The following is a 21,385-nucleotide window of genomic DNA, read 5'->3' on the forward strand; positions in this document are numbered from 1 at the left end:
GCTCGCGGTGTGTTAAACGAAATTACACTTTTGTTGGAAACGCGCCGAATGGGACGGTCGTAGCAACGGCGCGTTTTAGGGGCGAAGCTCCTTATAGCGGCACCCGTTCGTCCCTCGTAGCGTAGTATGTAACCAGTCTTACGCTTTGACCTGCAAGGTGGTGTCGGTGGGAGATTTTTCCTGTGCGTTGTTGAACAATAAAAAATTCGCAGCGTTAGCTAAAAGCCGACTTCTTCTGTCTCTCATTCCCATTAGCAGCCATTCTTTACCTCCAAGGTGGTGCCTGGTGAGATTTCTCCTGTGCGTGATTAAACAATAAAAATTTTGTTCAAAACGCCGTTGATTGATGAAATAAACCAACAAAAGACGCCAGATGTTTTGTAAAAGCAAAACGAAAGAACGCCAGATGTTTCTAAAGCAAAACGAAAAGACGCCAGCTGCTTAACGAAAGACGCCAGATGTTTTCTAAGCAATGGTTTTCTAAACAATGAAAATTCACAGCGTACATGTAAAATTAAAGTGAGCTGCAAGTCGTCATAACTCATCGAACCTTTAGTATAAACGCGCCCGATCTCACGTCGGTGATGATGTACTGGGCAGAATTCACGGAAGATTCACGGTTTACCGATGAACCTCCGCAGCTTCGCCCACTCATCATCATTCACTCCGTGGATATGCTGTGATTTTTTTTTAGGGGCGAAGCTCCTTAAAGCGCAAACCCGTTCGTCCTTCGTAGTCGTAGTGCGTAACCAGTCGTAACGCTAGTACCAGATCTTGACCTCCAAGGTGGTGCCGGTGGGAGATTTTTCCTGTGCGTTGTTGAACAATAAAAAATTCGCAGCGTGCGCGTTAACTAAAAGCCGACTTCTGTCTCTCATTCCCATTAGCAGCCATTGTTTACCTCCAAGGTAGTGCCTGGTGAGATTTCTCCTGTGCGTGATTAAACAATAAAAATTTTGTTAAACACGCCGTTGATTGATGAAATAAACCAACGAAAGACGCCAGATGTTTTCTAAAAGCAAAACGAAAGAACGCCAGATGTTTCTAAAGCAAAAAGAAAAGACGCCAGCTGCTTAACGAAAGACGCCAGATGTTTTCTAAAGCAATGGTTTTCTAAACAATGAAAAATTCACAGCGTACATGTAAAATTAAAGTGAGCTGCAAGTCGTCATAACTCTTATCGAACCTTTAGTATAAACGCGCCCGATCTCACGTCGGTGATGATGTACTGGGCAGAATTCACGGAAGATTCACGGTTTACCGATGAACCTCCGCAGCTTCGCCCACTCATCATCATTCACTCCGTGGATATGCTGTGATTTTTTGTACCCATCCATTCGCACTATCCGTATCTATCCCCACTGACTATCCATTCACCGATAAATATGAAAGTAAATTAGTTTCTCCTACAGGACTTAAACTTGACTGAACGTTACCGGACTATGTATGACGTAAGTACAATGCCGGAATTCGTCGTGTCGTCGTAATAATCAGCATCGTGCTTAAAGCAGTATAACGCCGTTAAGCAGCCGCTGCAAGAGTACGTAATTGTTTTTAAACGTTCATATATACAATGGAAGTTGAAATAAAGAGCACCGTGGCATGCGCGTTGCCACTCCATTTCATGGGAAATACTTACACGGCAATAATAATATACATCAGGCTTCGTTAGTGGGTACATCCGAAGAACCTACGCAGAGTTCAACGACTCTGGCAGAGAATTTCGACGAATGGTTGTTGCGAATCCCTTATCTGACATTCGGTCTTCGTGACGAGTCAAGAGGTCATTTCACACATGTCGTAGTATCAGCAACTGCCACGCAAAGGTGTTTAAAGAGTAATCGGCACTTACAAACATCACAATACGTTAGCTCTGATTAAACGGCGAAGCCTGCACCCTATAGAAATCGCCACGAGCTCTAACCATTCACGACAGCGCCCGTATTTGAAACGATCTGCCAGTTAAGGTAGGCAAGTTCAATATCTACTTGGCCAGAGGTGTGCATAGATTCACTGGAAGTATTTTCAAGCTTACACTGCCTGCCTTAGTACTTGTAGGCCGCGAAAACAAAACAGAAAAAAAAAATTACACGGAGCGTTGTTCGATGGTCGGAGCGCAGAAATCGAGAAAGCAGCAAAGTTCACGGGCAAGCATTTAGAAACGGTCCACCAGAGCTATGCTCTCTTTATTTTGACTTAACCGGCCTACAGAGCGCGCGCAAATGCAGCTACATACCGCATGCGCGGGCAGGTTTCCGGAACGGATGAGTTTATCCATGCCTGCCGTTTCGCGAAATGAAAGTGCGCTTCGAAGGGAGACGATGCGGCAAAGGTCCACAAATCGAGAGACTACTCGGCAATGCGTAAGGAGCAGGGACAACGAGCAGCGCGCTAATCTGGTCGTGCGCGCGCATTCCACGAATCGGCCGCCGCCACAGTTGTTGCTGCCCTCCGGCGACCGACCACGACGCCGAGGCGACTTCCGAGGAAGCCGTTAGCGTCGGCCGGTCAAGCGCGGAGACCCGATGACGCCAGCCGTAAAAGCGAACGCCGCCGCCAACAGTCATAATCCTTCGCATGTGATGCCACTTTGGCACGTAAGGTACTTTTTTCTTTCTTTCTTTTTTCGGTTTAGTGCGGTCATCTTCTTGCGCACCCCCCGCACCAAATGCACGGGAAAGCGAACTTCCTAATCCGACGCCTGGTTCCAAGGACCGAGTAAAGAAAGGAAGAAAGAAGTAAGTGCAAGAGAGAGAGAGAAGCTGCAAAAGGCGGGGGAGGGGGAGGGGGAGGGGAGGAGAGTGCAGTGGAATAACTAAACACTCCCTTTCGTTGCAAGGCACGGGTTTCTATCTGTGTGGAGGTTTCTTACACTTCTTTTTGTTCTTCCTTACTTGGTAACAACAACAACTGTGTGGTGCACGCGCTGTAATCAGAAACATGCGAAGAAGGCACATAACTTTTTCTTTAAAACGTAATAACTTACGCTACAGCTGCGGTAAGCTGCGAGACGACGAAAAAATGAAAATCTCACAGGCTCCCTTATGCATCCGCCTCAGTCGACCCGAAGGCGAAATCCATCTTATTTTTCTTTAAAGTCGATGAATTGATCTCCCCTCCGCATCCTCCCAAAGCTTTCTGCAACTAAGATGGTTCTGCAATGCCTGCAGGATCGGAGACATTGTAAGCTTTCTGCACACCCCCTTGTTTTGCACTGCCTCATGGATCGGCCCAGCTTTGGCCCAGCAATGATGTCAAGTGAGACGTCACAGTGACATCACAAATTTTGTCGATCAGTGACGTGATCACGTAATGATTATTTTTTCCATCATTCGTGTTGACGCCGCTGACGCGGGACGCCGGTCAATTTTCGCGTTTGATGATGCATCTAAGGCTTTCGCCTTAATAAGACAGCAAGTCTTTTTTTTTTTTTACAGCATAGATCACGTGGCTCTTCTGGCCTGGCGATATCTGGCTCTAGTAAAGTCATCGCAATGGCTCCTTGTACCGAATTCCTGGGCAACAATCCAACTGATATGCAAACATGCATTGCATGTACAAAAAAAAAAAAAGATCAAGTCCACGTGTCCTATGTTTCGTTGGCATGTGTTAGATCTTTAACACAGTCTTTTAAAAAGGCCTACGTTAATAGGCTACATATACAAACCATTAATTCCTAGCTGAACTACGTTGTGAACGCGTTGGGAAGTTTACGGGACCAGTCGTCGAAATAAGCACAAAAAAGAAACAGATTTATAATGAAGCATAGCTGAACGCGGTTCAAAGAACTCGCCGTTTACATTATGCGCAGTATATTACCGGAGTAATCTTATACTCTTCTGTTTTATTCAAGAGGGAAAAATTGCAGGAGTGCAAGCCAGACATCGACTTTGTCAGCAAATCGCCTCAAGCAGTTAAAGCACAAACGAGTGTAATGATAAATGAAGAGCTAATAATAAATGTCGCAGGGGCGAGCACTGACTCCGCCATGATTAATCTTTTAGTGCGCTACAAACCGGAGAGTCGGCCTCCGCGCACAGACAATGGCCGAGAGTTTTTGTTCCGCCGACAGAAACAACCAAACAGCGGTCTCATTGTAGTTGACGGCCACGCGCTCTGAATATGGCGTGTCGTTGACCTTGTCGAACTTTTGTTGGAGACGAGAGTAAGCCGACGTCAGAGACAAATTAAAGGACCAAAAGCAATTGCTCGCGCGCGAGACAAACTACGTCCAGAGTGTATCTGTTGCGGCTTCCTCTTTTGCAGACAGCGTGTTCGATGACTTTGATTGCCTGGTATACGCACACGTCATATAGTTTCCAATCCACCAGACAATCCCGGATTTTCAGTAAAAGTCCCGAGTCACGACTTCACTCAATTGAGACGCCAAATTTCTCGACTTTAGATTTTTTTTTTTCTCTCTCACTGCAAACACGCAACATACCAGACATCATTTTCACAATGCCTCGCAGCTCGATTGCACATTATTCTCTTTTGCCTCCTTTTGCACTGTCATGAACGCAAAAGGGTTTCGGTCCGGCCTTGGTTCATTAACATGTCCTAGCCGCCGACACTGTGTACCTCTATCTGATAGCAAGGTAACCACTGCACGTTTCTCGCCGTAAATCGTGATACGGTAGGACCCAGAAAACTTTTTCAACTTTGTTGTTGATATATACGTACTCAATTTGGAGGCTAATTGACAACGATCAATACTCGCCAGACAGTCCCAAAATCGGTGCGAGTAAACCTCGAATACCGCACTTACCAGTGCAGTGGACACTACAAATCATATTCGTTACAGCCAGGGAATGCGAGCAGATGTGACCTTCTGACATCTTAGAATATAGAATTAATGCGCAAAACCACAGCTACGTACGAAAGGCACGCATGACAAGTACTGGCTATATCCTCTGCATCCGTCTCTGTATGTTTTGGACAGAAAATTAAACCACGTCTAATTATTTGTTCACTCTCCCAATTCCTTTATTCATATTGATGTATTTTCAAGTACACATGTATAACTTGTATTTGGTTAACGTCACGGTATTCGTCGCGCAAACGTCCCTACAACTGTGACTACGTTAGTACATTCCACTGTTTTCTCCGCCTGAACTCCATATATGCGCATCGTAACAGATGCTTTTTAGCGCCAACAATATTGCTCATCAATAAAAGCGCGCGTACGCTCAGTGGTCGAAACTGCATGTGTTCTTATTTATTATTTTTCTCACCTCATTTTTTGAACGTTCATGAGACAATTAAATTATACTTTGGAAAAGCCGGCAACGAATCTTTACAGCATTTCCGGTATCATCAACTAAATCACATAACTACTCGCCATGGTGGTCTAGTGGTTATGGTGCTCGACTGCTGATCCGAAGGTCGCGGGCTCGAATCCAGGCCGTGGCGGCCGCATTTCGATGGAGGCGAAAATGCTTGAGGCCCGTGTACCTTGATTCAGGATCACGTTAAAGAATACCGCATGATCAAAATTTCCGGAGCCCTCCACTACGGCGTCCCTCATAATCACATGGTGGTTTTGGGACGCAAAACCCCAACAATTATTATTATTATAATAACCTAAATCAAATAACTGCAACGACTAACTCCAGCCGCCCGCCCTCGACGTGCGCCCTCGTCGTATAGCCCGACAAAGGATTTTTTTTTTTTTTTCTTGCGCAAGGACGCTCGGCCGAGGTCGGCGCACGGAGTCGTCGGGAGAGGAGGCGCCCCTGCAGGAGCACGCGCACACCTGAGTATGAGACGACGCGGAGGGAGCCGACGACCCGACCCAATCATCCATCTCATTATCATGCGCCGAAAGCTCGATCCAACTCCGGCACGCTTTGAACGCATGCCGCACTACGTAAGCCAGAAACGACCCGTCGCCATCACTCAATTAGAGAGGTATATAAGCACACAAGTCATTTTACATTAACGCATGGTATTGGCGCGATGCTGGCCGCTCATCGCGCTTACAGAAAGGACGACAACAATAACTTAGCACTCGAGAGGAGTGAGGTCGCACAAACAATCCGTGCAGTCAGGCGAAAGATGGTGTTCCATCCGCCCCGTCCTCCCCAAATAAATAAATGTGCGTGAGTGTGCGTGTGTTCGTGTTCGTAGCTGCTTGTCTATATATAATGCTAAGTTTTTTCTTAGTCTCAGGATGACACTCTCACGCAGTCTGTTACAAACAGAGATCTAATGATGAAATGCATAGTTGTCTCTTTCAGCTACACTTCTCATCGTTCGCAGCACCTCTCCGGTGAACTGTGCCAGCTTACCAGTGCAGGGAAAAATAAGAGTATTTTACAGAACAGCCCAAGTGGGTGAACGAGTCTCAGCAACTCTGGAAACGAACTACAATCCTTGGGACCACATTACCGCGTTTTCTCTTTTTGTTTGTTAGCTCGCTGACACTATTCGGTTCCCCTTGGACATAACTTAAGCTTTAGGAAAGTCGTTGATACGGTTAGGTGAAGTTCAGAAGCCGTACGCGAGGTCGGCGACGTTCTATAAGCATGGTCAGTCCAATGCGATGAAGATAGCCAACCGCGCGATGGCCACCCAATGACGAACTTTCATTATTCCAGTGCGGCTGCGCCGTTTTCCTGCGAAGCCACAACAGCCCAAAAGCATCAGTGTAGAGGTAACATATACCGCCCCTGCGGATGTATATAGCATACAGTGGCCAGGGAACGCCGCGGGTGCGCTGTCACGACCTCCCAGCTCGGGACACGCGTGAGAGATTAAGGAGGTCGCCGCCAGTCACACAATTACAAGAAGCAGCGGGAGGTCCTCAACGGCGGCGTAATATCAAGGCCCAGAGGCATGAAAGACGACCGTTCTGCAGCAGACCCGTTTCCGAAATTATGGAGTGCGGCTGCAGTGGTCCAAAACAAGCCATATTAAAAGACCCGTTCCCTTTGCAAATGCTTCTTAGCAGAAATGCGTTACAGTGTCACTGGAAAAGCTGAAGTAATGCGCTGTTATAGAAGGAGATCGCTCAGATAATGTGCCGAGAATTCACACAACCTATACAACATGGAATATTTACGCCGGAAAAGCAAGTTATCGCCCTTCTTGCTTCTCGAACCAAAACCTTCCCTATCATTGCCACATGAAGTAATGTGAAACGCTAGAAACTAATCCGTGTCGAAAACTCTGTCCATATAGAGCTGACAGTTCGGTTTCGGGCGTCACAGGCCTTCTGTTTCTAGATCGAAAAACGTTGATGACCTGTTTCCCTGGTCTCGTCTCTAATTCATTTTACCAGCTAGTAGGATCTGTTTCACTAGCCCGTTACAGAATCACCAGTCTTGTCCTAGTGTCATCGCGCTGGTAGTATACTGTCCTCTTTTTGTACCGGCACACCCTCCCGCGTCCAGGGTAGCCAACCGAAGCTACTTCCGGTTAACTTCCACGCTTTCTACGCACTCTCTCTCTCTCTCTCTCTGCGGTTATTCGAGCTTTATTGTTTCCCTTTGCTTTGCTATTTATCGTCCCGTGCAGACCGAGAAAGACGACGAGAAGGTTCTAAGCCACACTCGTGAAACCAGATGGCTAGCAAGCGAATGAACAGACTTGCGCTCCACCAAGGAGAAGAGCCTGGCGAACGTTAAGCAACTCGCAGTCCCGACGGCCTACGCTCAAACGAGGCCCACTTCAACGTCGCGTCTCAAGGTCGCGACGCAGCCACGCGCTAAGCAAAGCTCGGTCCGGGGACGAAAAGGAACACGGGGGAAAAGGGACCGCCCGCATTAGTTCCGTGTATGGACTGCACGCGCGCAAGAATCGCAGCAGTCTTTTTCAGGGTCCGGGATGAATCTGGCCGCCGAGGAGCAGGGGCGAATAGCCTGGAGGACTTCCCTTCGGGAAAAAGGGGGAACCTCTTTCGAGATGAAAGGGCTACGCAAGACGGTCCGCAAAGCACCGCACAAAGAAGGCCCACAGTAATCGCTCTGACTCGTAAGTGCTGCAGCACCTCCCTGCAACGTCACTCCTCCATTTGTGCATTTCTTTAGCCGCGAGTTCCGCTAAACCGCGAATAATGGCGACCGTGGTGACTTGGGACGAGCTTCTTGATTTTTTCGGAAGACGTCGCGCACCTTTCGTTAACGCAACGTGCCTCGTCTTCATTCTTCTATACTACGACTCGCCGACGGCGATGCCGGTAGGGATTTCACAAACTCATGGGTCAGTAAAGATACGGCCGAGTGAAGCAGACTTCGCGAAATAAATAAACGAAATATCTGCTTTCTTGACAGCTGTGAAAGAATAACTGCATGACCCGAAATGCCGAAACCGCAGTCAGAGTTCTACAAGTATAAGCAACTTGAAACGCAATCTGCAGAGGCTGCCGCTTCAAGCTGACGGCACATTATTTCGACGGTGAGAGGTCTGCGGACAACCACGAGCGCGGCGTCAAGAAAAATGAAAGAGGGAACTAAAATATGCGTGCCTCATCATCACTACACAAATGAAGAGCCTTTTCTCAGCATAACACTTCCCTGTGTATTGCAATCTTACAGCCAGGGTAGGTAAGGCTATACGCAGTTGACCAGCGACTGAAACCCTAAAAAATATCTGACGAGATAGTCGAAAAATGATATAAACCCACCATCCGTTTCAAACTTTCATCGCAAAGCGACGGGGGTGGCATCAGTAGAGCCCTTACTTGCGAGCAGCCCCAGAGCCCAGAGTGTATCGCGAAATGTTACAGCCGAAAATATAATCATAGCGTTTACATACCACTGCGCCACAGCAAGCTACTGCATGCAAATACTACGTTTACGTGAACTTGACGCAAATGGGTCGAACAGGAAAAACCGGCTAACTTAGTTCGGGACGGTAAGCTTCACATGCAACTCGCCAAGGGATTTGGGCGAGCGAACCCCCTGCAGGCGAGTTGGCCTGAATCCCTTCTGTGGAGGGGCTTAAGGATCGCCGAACTCGCCTCCATGTTCGCTTGGCCCAACACACGGACCAACGTTGAGCCAGGAGCGCCTATACATGCGACTGTATTGCCTCCATGTAAACATATTAACCTAAGTCGTAACAAACGTGGTCGAGATGACTCAAGGCACGTCCATTTCTCGGTGAACGTATGCCATTTCTCGACTCTTAGAGTCAGCTGCAGCACCACATACCATACTCATGTACTCTGAGAATCAAATCGCTCAGAGATTCATTCGTTCGTTCGTTCGTTCGTTCGTTCGTTCGTTCGTTCGTTCGTTCGTTCGTTCGTTCGTTCATTCATTCATTCATTCATTCATTCATTCATTCATTCATTCATTCATTTTTTAAACAGCCCACCTGCCGCCGGAGAGATAGCGTGCGCGAAGCTAACACAAGCCACCGTGAAGATCCGCTGAATCTAACGTTGTGAGTCTGCACACGAGCTGTCTTCTCTTCATCTGCTGTCCTTGTCTTAGCGCACTTAAAACCATTACGGAATGAACGTCAAGCAACTACACTCTAAGAAAAAAAAAAAAAGTACATGTGACTCCTTTCGGGGAGTATTGACTTGCCACGTATATGACTCTCTTTAAAGGGACACGTTAAGTCTCTCGTGGGTCACACGACTCTCCGAAGAGTGTGTAATGATCTCCAATAAAAGTTGACGTGCCTCCTTAAACAGAGTTATATACGTGGCAAGTCAAGACAGCCCGAAAAGAGTCAAAAGACTCTCTTTTTTTTCCCTTAGAGTGTAGACCAATTTTGGTGCTCTTCTGCGATAAGCGGTATTCTTTCAAAAAAATAATAATAATGGATTAAATTCTGAGGTTCTACGTGCCAATGATCATAACGCATGCCGTAGAGGGGGACTCCCGATTAATGTTGACTACCTGGGTTCCTTAATAAGCACCTACGTTTAGCTACACTAGTGTTTTAACACGAAAGTGTTTTATGCCGGGGTCCACCAAGGCTTTCATGACGTATTTCCGTCACATAAATACGTCAGCAAAATGAACACCATCAGATGGCAAAAAAAAAGTAAGAAAAAAATTCATTGACAGGAGTCGAACCCACGACCTTTCGATTCGCGACGATCTTTCACACTTTCCTCTCGCGGTGCTCTTGGTTGGATGGATGGATGTTATGAGCATCCCCTTTATAACGGGGCGGTGACATGCGTACCACCAGGGTCAAAAAAAAAAAAAACCTTCGTTGCCTCCGCCATTACCTAGCTCCTGCAACGCGCCGTTGCTACGACCACCCCATTCGGCGCGTTTCCGATAGGAGGAGTGTAATGTCGTCAACGCTTTAACACACAGTGAGGTGGCGGCTACCATTGCGGTAGCTGAAGTTGTCTAGATATACCTGGACGCCGCATATCCCGCGCAATATGGCAACAACAAGCACATAGTAAACACTGATACTCGATATGCACTCCTTCAAAGCGTCGTGAAACGCGTCTTCCATCTAGCCTGGCCGTTAATTCTAACATGGCGAGCGGGGAACGCGGTGCGACAGCCAGGCGAGCGTCGGAGAGCCATTTTTCGATATGGATGGATGCCATGAGCGAGGCTTGGGGTGTTTGACAACTTCAGATACCGCAATGGTTAAATCATGATCATGGGCGTTAGTCCTCGGTACGGAGAAGTGCCACCAGGCATCAACGTGGGTGCGTGCACATCAAGCGGTGCTATATCTGCCAAACAACAACAGACATTGTACAAGCTCTCATATACCAATGCACTATAAGCAATCAACTACTTCAGTGACGACGCGTTTCACTTTCGTGTTATACCGATTCCTATGACGGAGGGATCAGCTATCTTTTTTTGCATTTCGCCCCCCTCAGAAATCGCTAGCCGGGAATCGAACCGGCCTCCTCGGGCAGCACAACACCCTAAACGCTAAGCTATCAAGGCGGTTTTGCTTCCAGTATAGGCCGTCGCTGAAAGCAGAGGTCAATGCCGCGCTTCGTTCGAAGAAGAGGTTACGACACGACCGTCTTCGATGTCCTCCCACTCGTGACGCAACCTACGCAGAGACGTGCACCACAGGCAGGACTCACCTGTGCGATGCCCTGGGTCACGTGTTCGCTGGTAGGTCGGCTCCGGTCGTCGCTGCTGCTGCTCACGCTGCGCAAAACAAAAGGGAACACGCCGATTTAAAGGAGCGGCCATGACACCCAATTTTCGACCACAATCTGTTTTATGTGGGTTAATCCGTGTGTGTTCACAAACAAGCTATAGCAAAACTTTAGCACATTCGGTCGAGCACCTAATTTATAACTGAATATTTTTATAAAGACGCAAGCGGCTTGAGAGTCGGGCAACACTGGCGCACTCGCGAGCAGTGACGTAAAGAGCTGCTTGTTGTGCGAGCGCCTGCATTTCGGCTATAGTGAACTAGAACCAACTACATGTTCTAGTTCACTATAATTTCGGCGAACAATTCTGTCCCGTAGTCAGCTGCGCGTGCAATCGAGCTACTTCAGCTTTGCTCAGCTTCGCATGCTGGGCAAATGTAAAGGAGAAGCTGAATGACGCTTAACAATTTCGACCTAGCAAACATTATTGTACAGCTTTGGGCTTAGAGAGATTTTAATTTGGACCAGTTGGTTCCCAGTTAAACAGGCAAGCAGCGCAAAGAGAAAGGGACGGAGGGGACAAGAGAACACTGGACAAGCGCTGAACTCACAACCGAATCTTTAATGCAGCAGCCACGCGTTTTTCATAGTGAAGAACACCGTGCCACATTTCCACACAAAGCTGCCACGTCAAAACACCAGGACAGCAATCTACATTACCACTCAACATTTGAAATCGAGCGTATGACGGCATCGCGTTCCGCCGGGATGAAACACATCAAAAGAAAGTATACGAGCACCGACCAAAACAATTTTAAAACTGATGTATTAGGCTCCCCGACTGAAGCCACGTTCACAATGAAAACATCGGCACAGCTGTCCGCCTTCTCATGTTCGGCACATGACGTGACTAAGGCATCTGGCGTACACGGGCCAAAGATTACCTTCGTTGGGATTAAGAGTGTGTGATGTGCTTTGGATGAACAAGGACTCGAGATAAAAGCGTGCAACATGATTTTTCTTTTCTCTCTGGCAATCACACGAGCGCTCTTCCAGTTGATAGCGCCACGTGATTTTTTCTTGCCGTCGCTCTTGTGCTATTGAAGACTTGTCTTAAATTTGCCGGTTTCTCCCATAACGGTAGTCGGCGCACGGGATGACGTACACAACACCAGGGAGCATTGGCTCGTCAAGAGGGTCCTTTAAGCGCGAGACAGACGGTACGATTTTCTATGCGATGCGACGGCCGACGCGGCGGTGCGGCAGCCGGAGTGGTGACCTTTCATAGCATCGGACGGCCATCATTCTGGCTGTCGCACCGCCGCGTCGGACGTCGCATCGGAAGGAAAATCGTACTGTCTGTCTCGGCCTTTATATGTACGAATTCGTGCCGGAGCTTCTGGGATGAAACGTGCGCAGCTTGTACGTCAAAAGACCACAAAACTCGTGAGAGAAGCTCGCTTACACCCGGAACGTACGGTATCGCAGCCCGTCTCTGCTGCGAGTACTACGCGAGCCCACTGACGTCCTACTGAGTCAATTAGGTAATCAGAGTACCCACACTCTTGCCGCACCAGTGCACTGTCCTACGCACGGTCTTTCCCTGCTGTGCGTACCTTTACTGCCCGACGAAGAGGAGAGCCGACAACGGACCTCGTTTGCGAAGCAGGGTTTAGAGACCAGTGTGGATAAGCTTCCTAAACAGCTTGAAGGACAAGCCTGGACCATCACGTTTCATCGAAGCGTCCAAGAACGGTAGCTGGCCCTCACATTCCGCTTCTACAGCGAACTTAATCGCTGCATGCATACTGTTCAGGCGAACCGTGAATAAGTCCAAGTTATTCCGCTGCCAAACAATGAAACAGTCGTCGACCCACCTTCGAATGACCTTCGGATTCGGCGTAAACGAAAACAGTGCCCGAGCTCCGATAGCCTTCACTGTTAGGTTAGCGACAGTTACCTAAATCGTCAAGTACGCCGTGGTCGAGCACTGTGCAACTATGCCACACGCTATCAACTGGAAAAACGCCCGTGTGATTGCCAGAGATCAAAAAAAGGCCGACAGCTGCGCCGATGTTTTCATTGTGAACATGGCTCCCAAGGGGGATCCGAAACGTTAATACTTTTGTTTTTAAAATCACTTTGGTCGGTATCCGTAAGCCATATTTTAATATATCAATCAACGTTTGCACGCATACCTGAATCCATAGGTCGGCAAACGCAATCATGAGTCGACTCACTCAGACTCATATCGAGACGTGATTCCGGGTGAGTAAAGTTTTTGTGAGCCCGAGTTCGAGTGAGCCCTAAGGGCAAAATATATTGCCTGGGTGAGTCTGAGTGAGCTCCACATTTTTTGCCGACCTATGGAGGCGTGAGTTGCGGAGGTAGAGGGGGAGGAGGTGCCTTGACCCTCCCCCCCCCCCCCTCCGCAATCTTTTTCACGGGTAGTTATTGATAAAAAATATCTCGTGTGAGTCATCTCTTTCAATAAAAAGGTTCTTATTGAACTGCAACCTTTGATAACTCGTGTTTGAAGGTACGAGATCAAAAGGTACTAAGCAGATTAGTTATGCAAGATGTTGGTGTTAAAGAGCATTGAAACTATGGTAGAAAAAAGCTATTTATAGCCTAACGGACTCATGAGTCAATTCACTCAGACTCAGACTGAGCCGTGAGTCTGAGTGAGTCCGAGTGAATTATACTTTGGTGAGTCTGAGTCCGAGTGCGCCCTGTTGAGAAAAATTATAGTGAGTCTGAGTCCGAGTGAGTCCGGATGAGGAAAAGCTTGGTGAGTCTGAGTCCGAGTGAGTCCTAAGGGCAAGATATGTTTGGTGAGTGAGTCTGACTGGGCTCCACATTTATTGCCGACCTATGCTTGAATGTCACCGTGCGTGCTCGACCACCATGCTCAAGAAAATGGCAACAAGGTGAAAACAAATACAAGGCCTTAGCAAATATAGATTAACAATCAACGACATCAACAATCTCCTTAAACCTTAGGTCCCGAAAGTGTTAAATTGGTAGGAAAAATAATTATCTAACAGAAGCAAATCCCGCGTCCACGCTATTTCAAAAGTTCGATGTAGAGGAACTACGTCACGAGTTCCTCGACACCGAATTGTTCTACAGGCAGGAAGTGTGACCCGCAACTACCGTAGGCACTTCTGCAATGAGCAGAAGGTTGGCGCATGCGTGCGGCGCATCGCGGGGCCAGATTAATCGACAACTCCAAAAGGCGGAAGCTTCGGATAGAGCGCAATACAAGAGAGCCATAAATTTTGCTTTTAATTGTTGGCATTTACGTCCCAAAACCACGATATGATTAAGGGGGTAGTCGTCGTAGTGAAGGGCTCCGAAAATCTCGACCACCTGGGATTCTTTACTGTGCACTTAAATATAAGTACACGGGCATCAAGCATTTCGCCGCCACCGAAAATGCAGCCGCCGAGGCCGGGATTCGATCCCGCGACCTTCGGATAAGCAGTCGAGCACCATAACCACTAGACCACTGCACTCTAAGAAAAAAGAGAGTCAAAAGAGGGTCACGGCCCAGTGACTCTCCTTGGCTGTCCTTTTGACCCCTTCTAGGTGGTAGGCATCACAAAATAAGAGTCACGGCTTGCCGCATGGTCAGATGACTCCTTACTGGCTCGCGAAGAGAGTTCGTGAAAGATTGCGATTCCTGTGCGACTTGGGGAGAGAACATTGTTTGCGAGAGCTGCAGTACTATTGATTTTGGATTTTTCTCCTACGTGTATGTTCAAAGGTGTTTGGAAACGTAAGTTTAAGAGTCACTCACCACTTAAACCACAAGTTAAATAAATGAATGCGAAGCACATGCGGCAATTTTCTAAACGTGTTTTATAACTTAATGTACAAGTTTACGACGTTTACGATAATAGTTTCTGATGTTTCGCGTGCCGAATCCACGACACGGTCATGAGGCATGCCGTAGTGGAGGGCTCCGAATAATTTCGGCCACATGGGTTTCTTTATCGTACACCTAAATGTAAGTACACGGGCCGGCTCTAGCAGTTTTGCCTCCATTGAAATGCGACTGCCACGGCCGTTGTCGAAACCCGTGTGTTTCGGTTCAGCAACCGAGCGCCGTAACCACTGTGCCGCCGCGGTGGTCAGTTTACAACGCCAATATATTAGCAGTGCAACGGGGTATTCTGCATAATGAAAAGCAGTACTACAGAACAAAGAAAAAGAAGATGTGTTAGTATGGTATGGTTACAAATAACCAAAAATAATTTTTACCAAGAAAATGACACACAGGAACTTCCTAATGTAGCAGCCATACAATGAAGCCAGGCCAAGAATAGTGGACACTGTGTTTAACTGCAGTGTTGGAACTATGACCAGTGAAAATGTATTAAAGTGGGTGAAATAACTTGCCGTCGGTGGAGATCAAATCCATAACACCGGAATGGGTGCCATAACCATCGATGGGAAGTTAGTTTTTGGCCACTTTTAATCCATTTCTATTTGTCATAATTACTGTGCTACAGTTAAAACACTAGAAATAATGTGCACTTTGCTTTCCCCGACTTGTCGATTCACTTCATTAGGCTGTGTCTAACAAAGAAACAAGCACCTCAATCCATTCCGCTTCTTCTGTTTTACATAGAAACAAATTCAAGCAGTTCTTTTATTCATATGTCCTCATATTTGCACATCATGTGTGCAACACAAGTTTGGTGTTTACACGTTTTCACAAAGCTACGTGTTCATGTTCTCTTAATAAAGGCATAACAAAATTCATGTAGCAAATAACCACATTTATTTCACTAACTGCACAGATCACTGTAACACAAGCATCAGCTGGCAAATTATGACAGTAACATAATTTGAACAAGTGCATTTATATACATGAAGGAACATACAGCTATAGACAAACATTGCGCATAATGAAGATGACAATACAATTTATCAGATACTTAACAAGGTATATCAAAGCAAAATGTCTAGGCGAGCTTAAACAGGCTGTACTAAATTGATCTCCCTGACATGCTCGTCCTAATGATGTCACCAAAAAGCGTCGGCGATTTGATGGTACCTGACACACTGAACTACAACATTACTCAAACAACACAACTTCACAACTTGGAACAAGCTCTCCCCCAAAATAAAGGTCTAGGCACTCTGGAACAGCTTCATCACCAGGTTTTGCCGCACACAATGTACCAGACTTAGCAACTCGGAAAGCATACCGGTGTCTTGCAAACTCCAGTAGCTCAAGTCTCTCTAGCAAAAAAGCAACCTCATTGTGTGCAATGTAGATTCCAATGATCTGGCAAAACTGCGGGTCATCCCCTTTGAGCATTACAAGCACATCGTTTACTTTGTAGGTTACCTGGTGTAGTGACACTGACTTTGCCTGCCAGATGATGCCAACTGGCATCACAGCTTGAATGCACGTGTGAAGCTGAGACCTCTCTACACACCTTAAACTGCTTGTGGATAGCGCAGCATCCAAAGTTAGTTCACTGAACTCAAAGCTTTGTAGCAGCTGGTGCCTATTTGCAAGGGTTTGGCAAACATTCTTGAAATTCTTCACACGCATTGCAATGCTCTTAAAATACTGGTGTTTTGCTTCGAATCTCATGCACCATAACTGCTTTAGTGGTCCAAAAAGGGATATCATTCGGGGGTAATGGATGAGGTAGTGCATCTTCGGAATGAGACGCACAGATGGGTAGCGATTGACGAAGGAACGAAGGAACTCCTGAATTTTAATTTCCAGGTACGAGAGTGACTGCATGGGAAGTTTATCTGATAGTAACATGTCCAGAATTTCTCTTAAAAGGAGGTATACTTCCCAGTCTTCATTTCCTTCTGGAATACTGGACCCAAATATTTGGGGCAAAAGGCGAAACAGGCACAATTTTTGTGACGCAGTGCCCTTCAGAGCACTTCTGCCCTGCACGAATGAGTCACTTGGTGGCAGCGGTTTGTTTTTGACATCATTCCTACCATACTGAAAGGTTCGTACCTTATCAAGGTCTGATGCGGACAAAATATTGCTATCAAACAGCCCTTTTAGCACATGCTGCATTACAAATGGCAATGTTCCCTCAAAAACATCATGCATGATATCAGGTGGTAACTGTGATGTTACATCAAAGCCTTGCAGAGAAGACATGACTGACTCGCCACCCAAACCATACAGCCGTTTATACAATGCTGGGTTGACTTGAATTGCTTCCAAGTGACTTTGATGAAGCTCTTTACTCCTTATCTGGCACATGTCTTCTCTTGTTATTGACGAAATGTTTCCGATTTGTGCCATACAGAACCGGCAAACAGATCCATGAGCAAAGTTACAGGAGAAACCTCCCAAGCGATGCATGGACAAGTTGTCACCGCAGAAAGCTAAAACTACTACTTTCACACACACTTCCTTTCCTTCATACATAACACTAAGGCCTTTATCCTGCAGTGCGTTTAACTCTGCAAGCAATGGCCTGAGCACAATCTCCATGCCATGTCTTTGAACATCTGCATACTTTGCAATGAGTGCGAGATGCAGCATTTTCAACTGTGAGCGATACACAGCATCTACATTGAGTACACTGTAATATACTGTCAAAAGTTTGTGCACACCCCTAGCTGCTCCAAGTGGGTTAGCAATCTCAAGTTCATCTGTGTACAGTAAAAGATGAATCAGCCTCTGATTGGAATTCGGAGGTATGTCACTCACATGCTTTTTATAAATTGCCCCTTCTCGAAAGGTGCTCAGCGCATCTGTTTCAGACACTTTGGGTTTCATTATCTGTTCACTGATACCTTTACACCGCATGAAATTGCGCAACACGCTACCAACTGGAACATAGTAGAAAGAAGCTCGGTCACTGTCATTATACGTGCACTTCTGCGCCTCGGTGAAAGGGTACCTGGATTTTGCATACTCAACCCTTTGGTACTTCGAGCGAATATCATCGAAAATGCTCGAGAGGAAGCTGCAGTTCAACAAATTAGTCAGGCTTTCAGGCACAACAGAAAAAAATGCAGAGAGTGCATGCCTTAATTGTTCTGCGTACTGCTGCACAGTCGACTTAAGTATAGCCTCTACTTCTTGAAACAAGCTCTCACAGGTGGAGTTCGGAACCTTTCGCGCTTCAGAAATACGAAAGAATAGGTTCGCTAGTGTTTGTTTCAAACCTTTTGCAAAGTCTTCTAGTGATTGCAGCTCTGACGTTTCATGGAACACTGTGTCACTTGGAAAGTTTGTTGATGACACAAATGATGAGCTGGGAACTGGCCAGTTCCACTTGTCGCGTGAGAATCCTCTGTTGTGTCGGAGTCAGAAGCATCAGCATTTTCGTCCGAGTCTCTTGGCGCTTCTCCGTCAACGTGCGAAATCCAAGACTGGTGCTTGCGATACAGATGGCTTCGGAGGCTCGACACAACTGCATATCGCTGCTGGCACCCTTGAATGCCACACGTAATTTCGAGACGCGGCTCCTCGGAGTGAGCCCCTTCGAGATGCCAAATCACGCTCATAAACTTGAACGCGAAAAATGGGCATCGAGGACAGCGAAAGCAGGAAACAGATGCCATGGCTGCCCATAGAAACCACACGTTTCTAGATTATCGTGTCAGCCCGAACGCAGCACGCACACACACATAAACGAATATTCGTAGCCGTAGAAACAAAGCGCAGAAACACAAGCGCAGGAACAGGTAGTCCAGGCATGCCAGAGAACTCGGAGACAGCACACCTAGAACAGTGCCGACTGTGGTGATGGCCACCTCCTCACGCTTGCTGAAAAAATAAAAAGAACACGCATTAAATAACACGTTGCAAATGATCGCTCGCAAGATAAAGCTCGCTTTGAAGCAGCACCTACCTTTTAGGTCCTGCGCCTTTGGTAGTTGTAGTCTTGGAATGCAAATTCTAAGGCTGCCACCTAAACAGCGATTGGATGCAACCACGGATGCAACACCTCCAACAAACGGTGCCGACTGCAGCGAAAAGCATGCCAGGCATATTAGCAACTCCACACCGCAAATGACCATCCGCTATATAATGATAGCGTTGACAGGGCGCTTACCTTTCGAATCCTAAGCTTCCTTCTTTCCGTGTAATCTTCGAATCAATTTCGAAGACTGCAGCCGCGACTTATGCAACATGACATCACAAAGCTAAAGCAAATTCGCAAAGCGTGCTATAATGTATTCTAGACTTTAAATGATTTAAAGGCCCCATTTGTAACTGCAGTGAGCGAGCCCTGTGCACGTATCTGAAACGTCATAACAACACACAATAAGGGAATGGCAAAAGCAGAATGCTGCTTCGAACTCTTTTTCTTTTTTCTACAGAAACCGTGTCACGTTGGGCTACGAGTTATTTAACATGAAGCTACACATAAGAAAGCGACTAACACACGTACCAAAATGCCATGCATGACTTTGACTGCTTTGAGTATGGATTCGGCTTTCGGAAAGAGGGGAGAATCGTACTCGGCGGCGGAAACGCGGAAACTGCAGACTGCAGCAGCTCGCGACGATGTCGGTGTGCTGGCGCGATGGATGTGAAGGTGCTACGAACGCAACTGACAAGGCTGAGTGCTTGGTTTCGCTTGGCGAGTCAAAGAAAGTTGTCCAACTCACAGGCGCACGGAAGGAGGCCGATCTGCGCACAAGCCTGCTGCAAGGCCATTTCGCGAACCTGACGTGTGAAAGGTTTCTGATTCAGGTGAGTGTCTCAGTCTGCTTCGTTTTTACGGTGACGCCGTCAGTGCAACAAGGGCCCGAAAGCTTAATGTGCATGTTTTCATGGTGTCACGGGGAGTTTGTAGTAATTGAAAATGTGGGTCATGGCAGGCGTGATCAGCAGGGAACTTTCGGGGCAAAGTACCCGAATTGATAGGGGCGACCTGAAGATGGTAACCTCGCTTTCTACAGGTTCAGTCGTTATATTTAATGCTGACAAATTTTCTTGCTGCCCTGCTATAACCAGAGTCGACAGGGGATAGATATTTGGGTAAAATTGGCGGCCGCGTTCTATGTTACGCGTACCGAGATTTTCAAGTTAGCGTGAACCACTGTGCCTTCTGCACCACTGTCTCCCTTAACTGGATAAATTTATAGTCCAGTACTAGTAGCTGCAACATAGTTAATTACAGGATTTTCTTAGCAAGTGGTTGAAACCGTTCTAAAGTTATTTGCAACGTTTGAAGTGCTGACTAAAGTTTGAAGTCGTGTTGAAGCGAGAGACGAACAACGATGCTCTGCTTATGTCTGTGACGTTCCTTACATCACAGCGTTGTAACAGCGTGTGTTTTTGGTCATTGTCTGAGGCGTGTGAGTGCAGAAGTGCCACCGCGCTTTCTAAATACGTTAGCAGTTTTAGTTCCAGCCAGTAGCGTGGCCAGAAATTTTTTCGGAGGGGGTTGGGGGGGGGGGGATCAATCATACTCTAAGCATGTTCGTGCGAGCGGTTGTATGTGTGCCTGTGTATACACGCAGGCAAAATTGAAAAAATTCCGGGGGTTTGAAGCTCCCCCTCCCCTCTGGCTACGCCAGTGGTCCCAGCCATTCGCATCGAGCAATGGGTTACGTGCGCGCGTGACGTCAGAGCGGCGCACTTAGTACGCCACTGGCGCCCTTTCCCCCATTCCTTATGCCAGGTAGATCTAGCTAAAAAAATACATGCAAGCGGACATGACAAAGGAATAACCGCATTCTCCGAAGCTCAGCTACCATGGGATGACCTTGTTAAATTAGAAAGGTGCCACACTCCGTGCGCCTCCTACGCAAGTTTACCTGACTATTCTTTTGAGTGCATTGACTATGTGTGCCCCATGGCACATGAGTGCTCCATTCTAAACCGCGTATTGCCTCAAACAATGCAGCTTATTAGTTTGGGAAGTTATGTGCGTGGGAGAAGTACGGTCATTATTTTAAAAAAAATGAAGTGCTAAAAAATTCGAGTGCTCAGTAGCAGACTAGAGTTGTTTCATTGTTGCTGCAGTGTGATTGTGAGGGCAGAAAAGATAGTGATGCACATAAATGAGCTCATATCTGTTCATGTCACATTATATGCCTTTACAGTTGTGATTCAGAACATATTTAAATTTAAATCCTGGGCAGTAGTGACTGTGCTTTATTGCATTATAACAATAAATGCACTGTAACACCCAAACAATTTTATTTTTGTATGTGCTCATATTATGTGTCAACTGCATCGTTATCCAACTGGACTATTCTAATGAATATGTGTACTTTCAGATATACAATGCACGGTTCGGATGTTTTGTAGACCTGGATGATGAAACAGAAATTGAGGATGGTGCAAGGATTAATTTAATCATCTGCAAAAACGCT

General features: G+C 46.8%; 1 protein-coding gene across 3 annotated transcripts in view; it reads right to left on the reverse strand.

Moving 5' to 3' along the window:
- LOC119393209 (pleckstrin homology-like domain family B member 1) overlaps positions 1-21,385 on the reverse strand; it is a 440,721-nt gene that overhangs the window by 256,631 nt on the left and 162,705 nt on the right. For all 3 annotated transcript variants that reach the window (XM_037660064.2, XM_049416141.1, XM_049416140.1), the window contains one exon: positions 11,030-11,096. In XM_037660064.2, coding sequence (XP_037515992.1) covers positions 11,030-11,096 — 67 coding nt within the window. The remainder of the gene's footprint in view (positions 1-11,029; positions 11,097-21,385) is intronic.

Source organism: Rhipicephalus sanguineus, chromosome 5, assembly GCF_013339695.2.
Source record: "Rhipicephalus sanguineus isolate Rsan-2018 chromosome 5, BIME_Rsan_1.4, whole genome shotgun sequence".
Classification (NCBI taxonomy): Eukaryota; Metazoa; Arthropoda; class Arachnida; order Ixodida; family Ixodidae; genus Rhipicephalus; species Rhipicephalus sanguineus.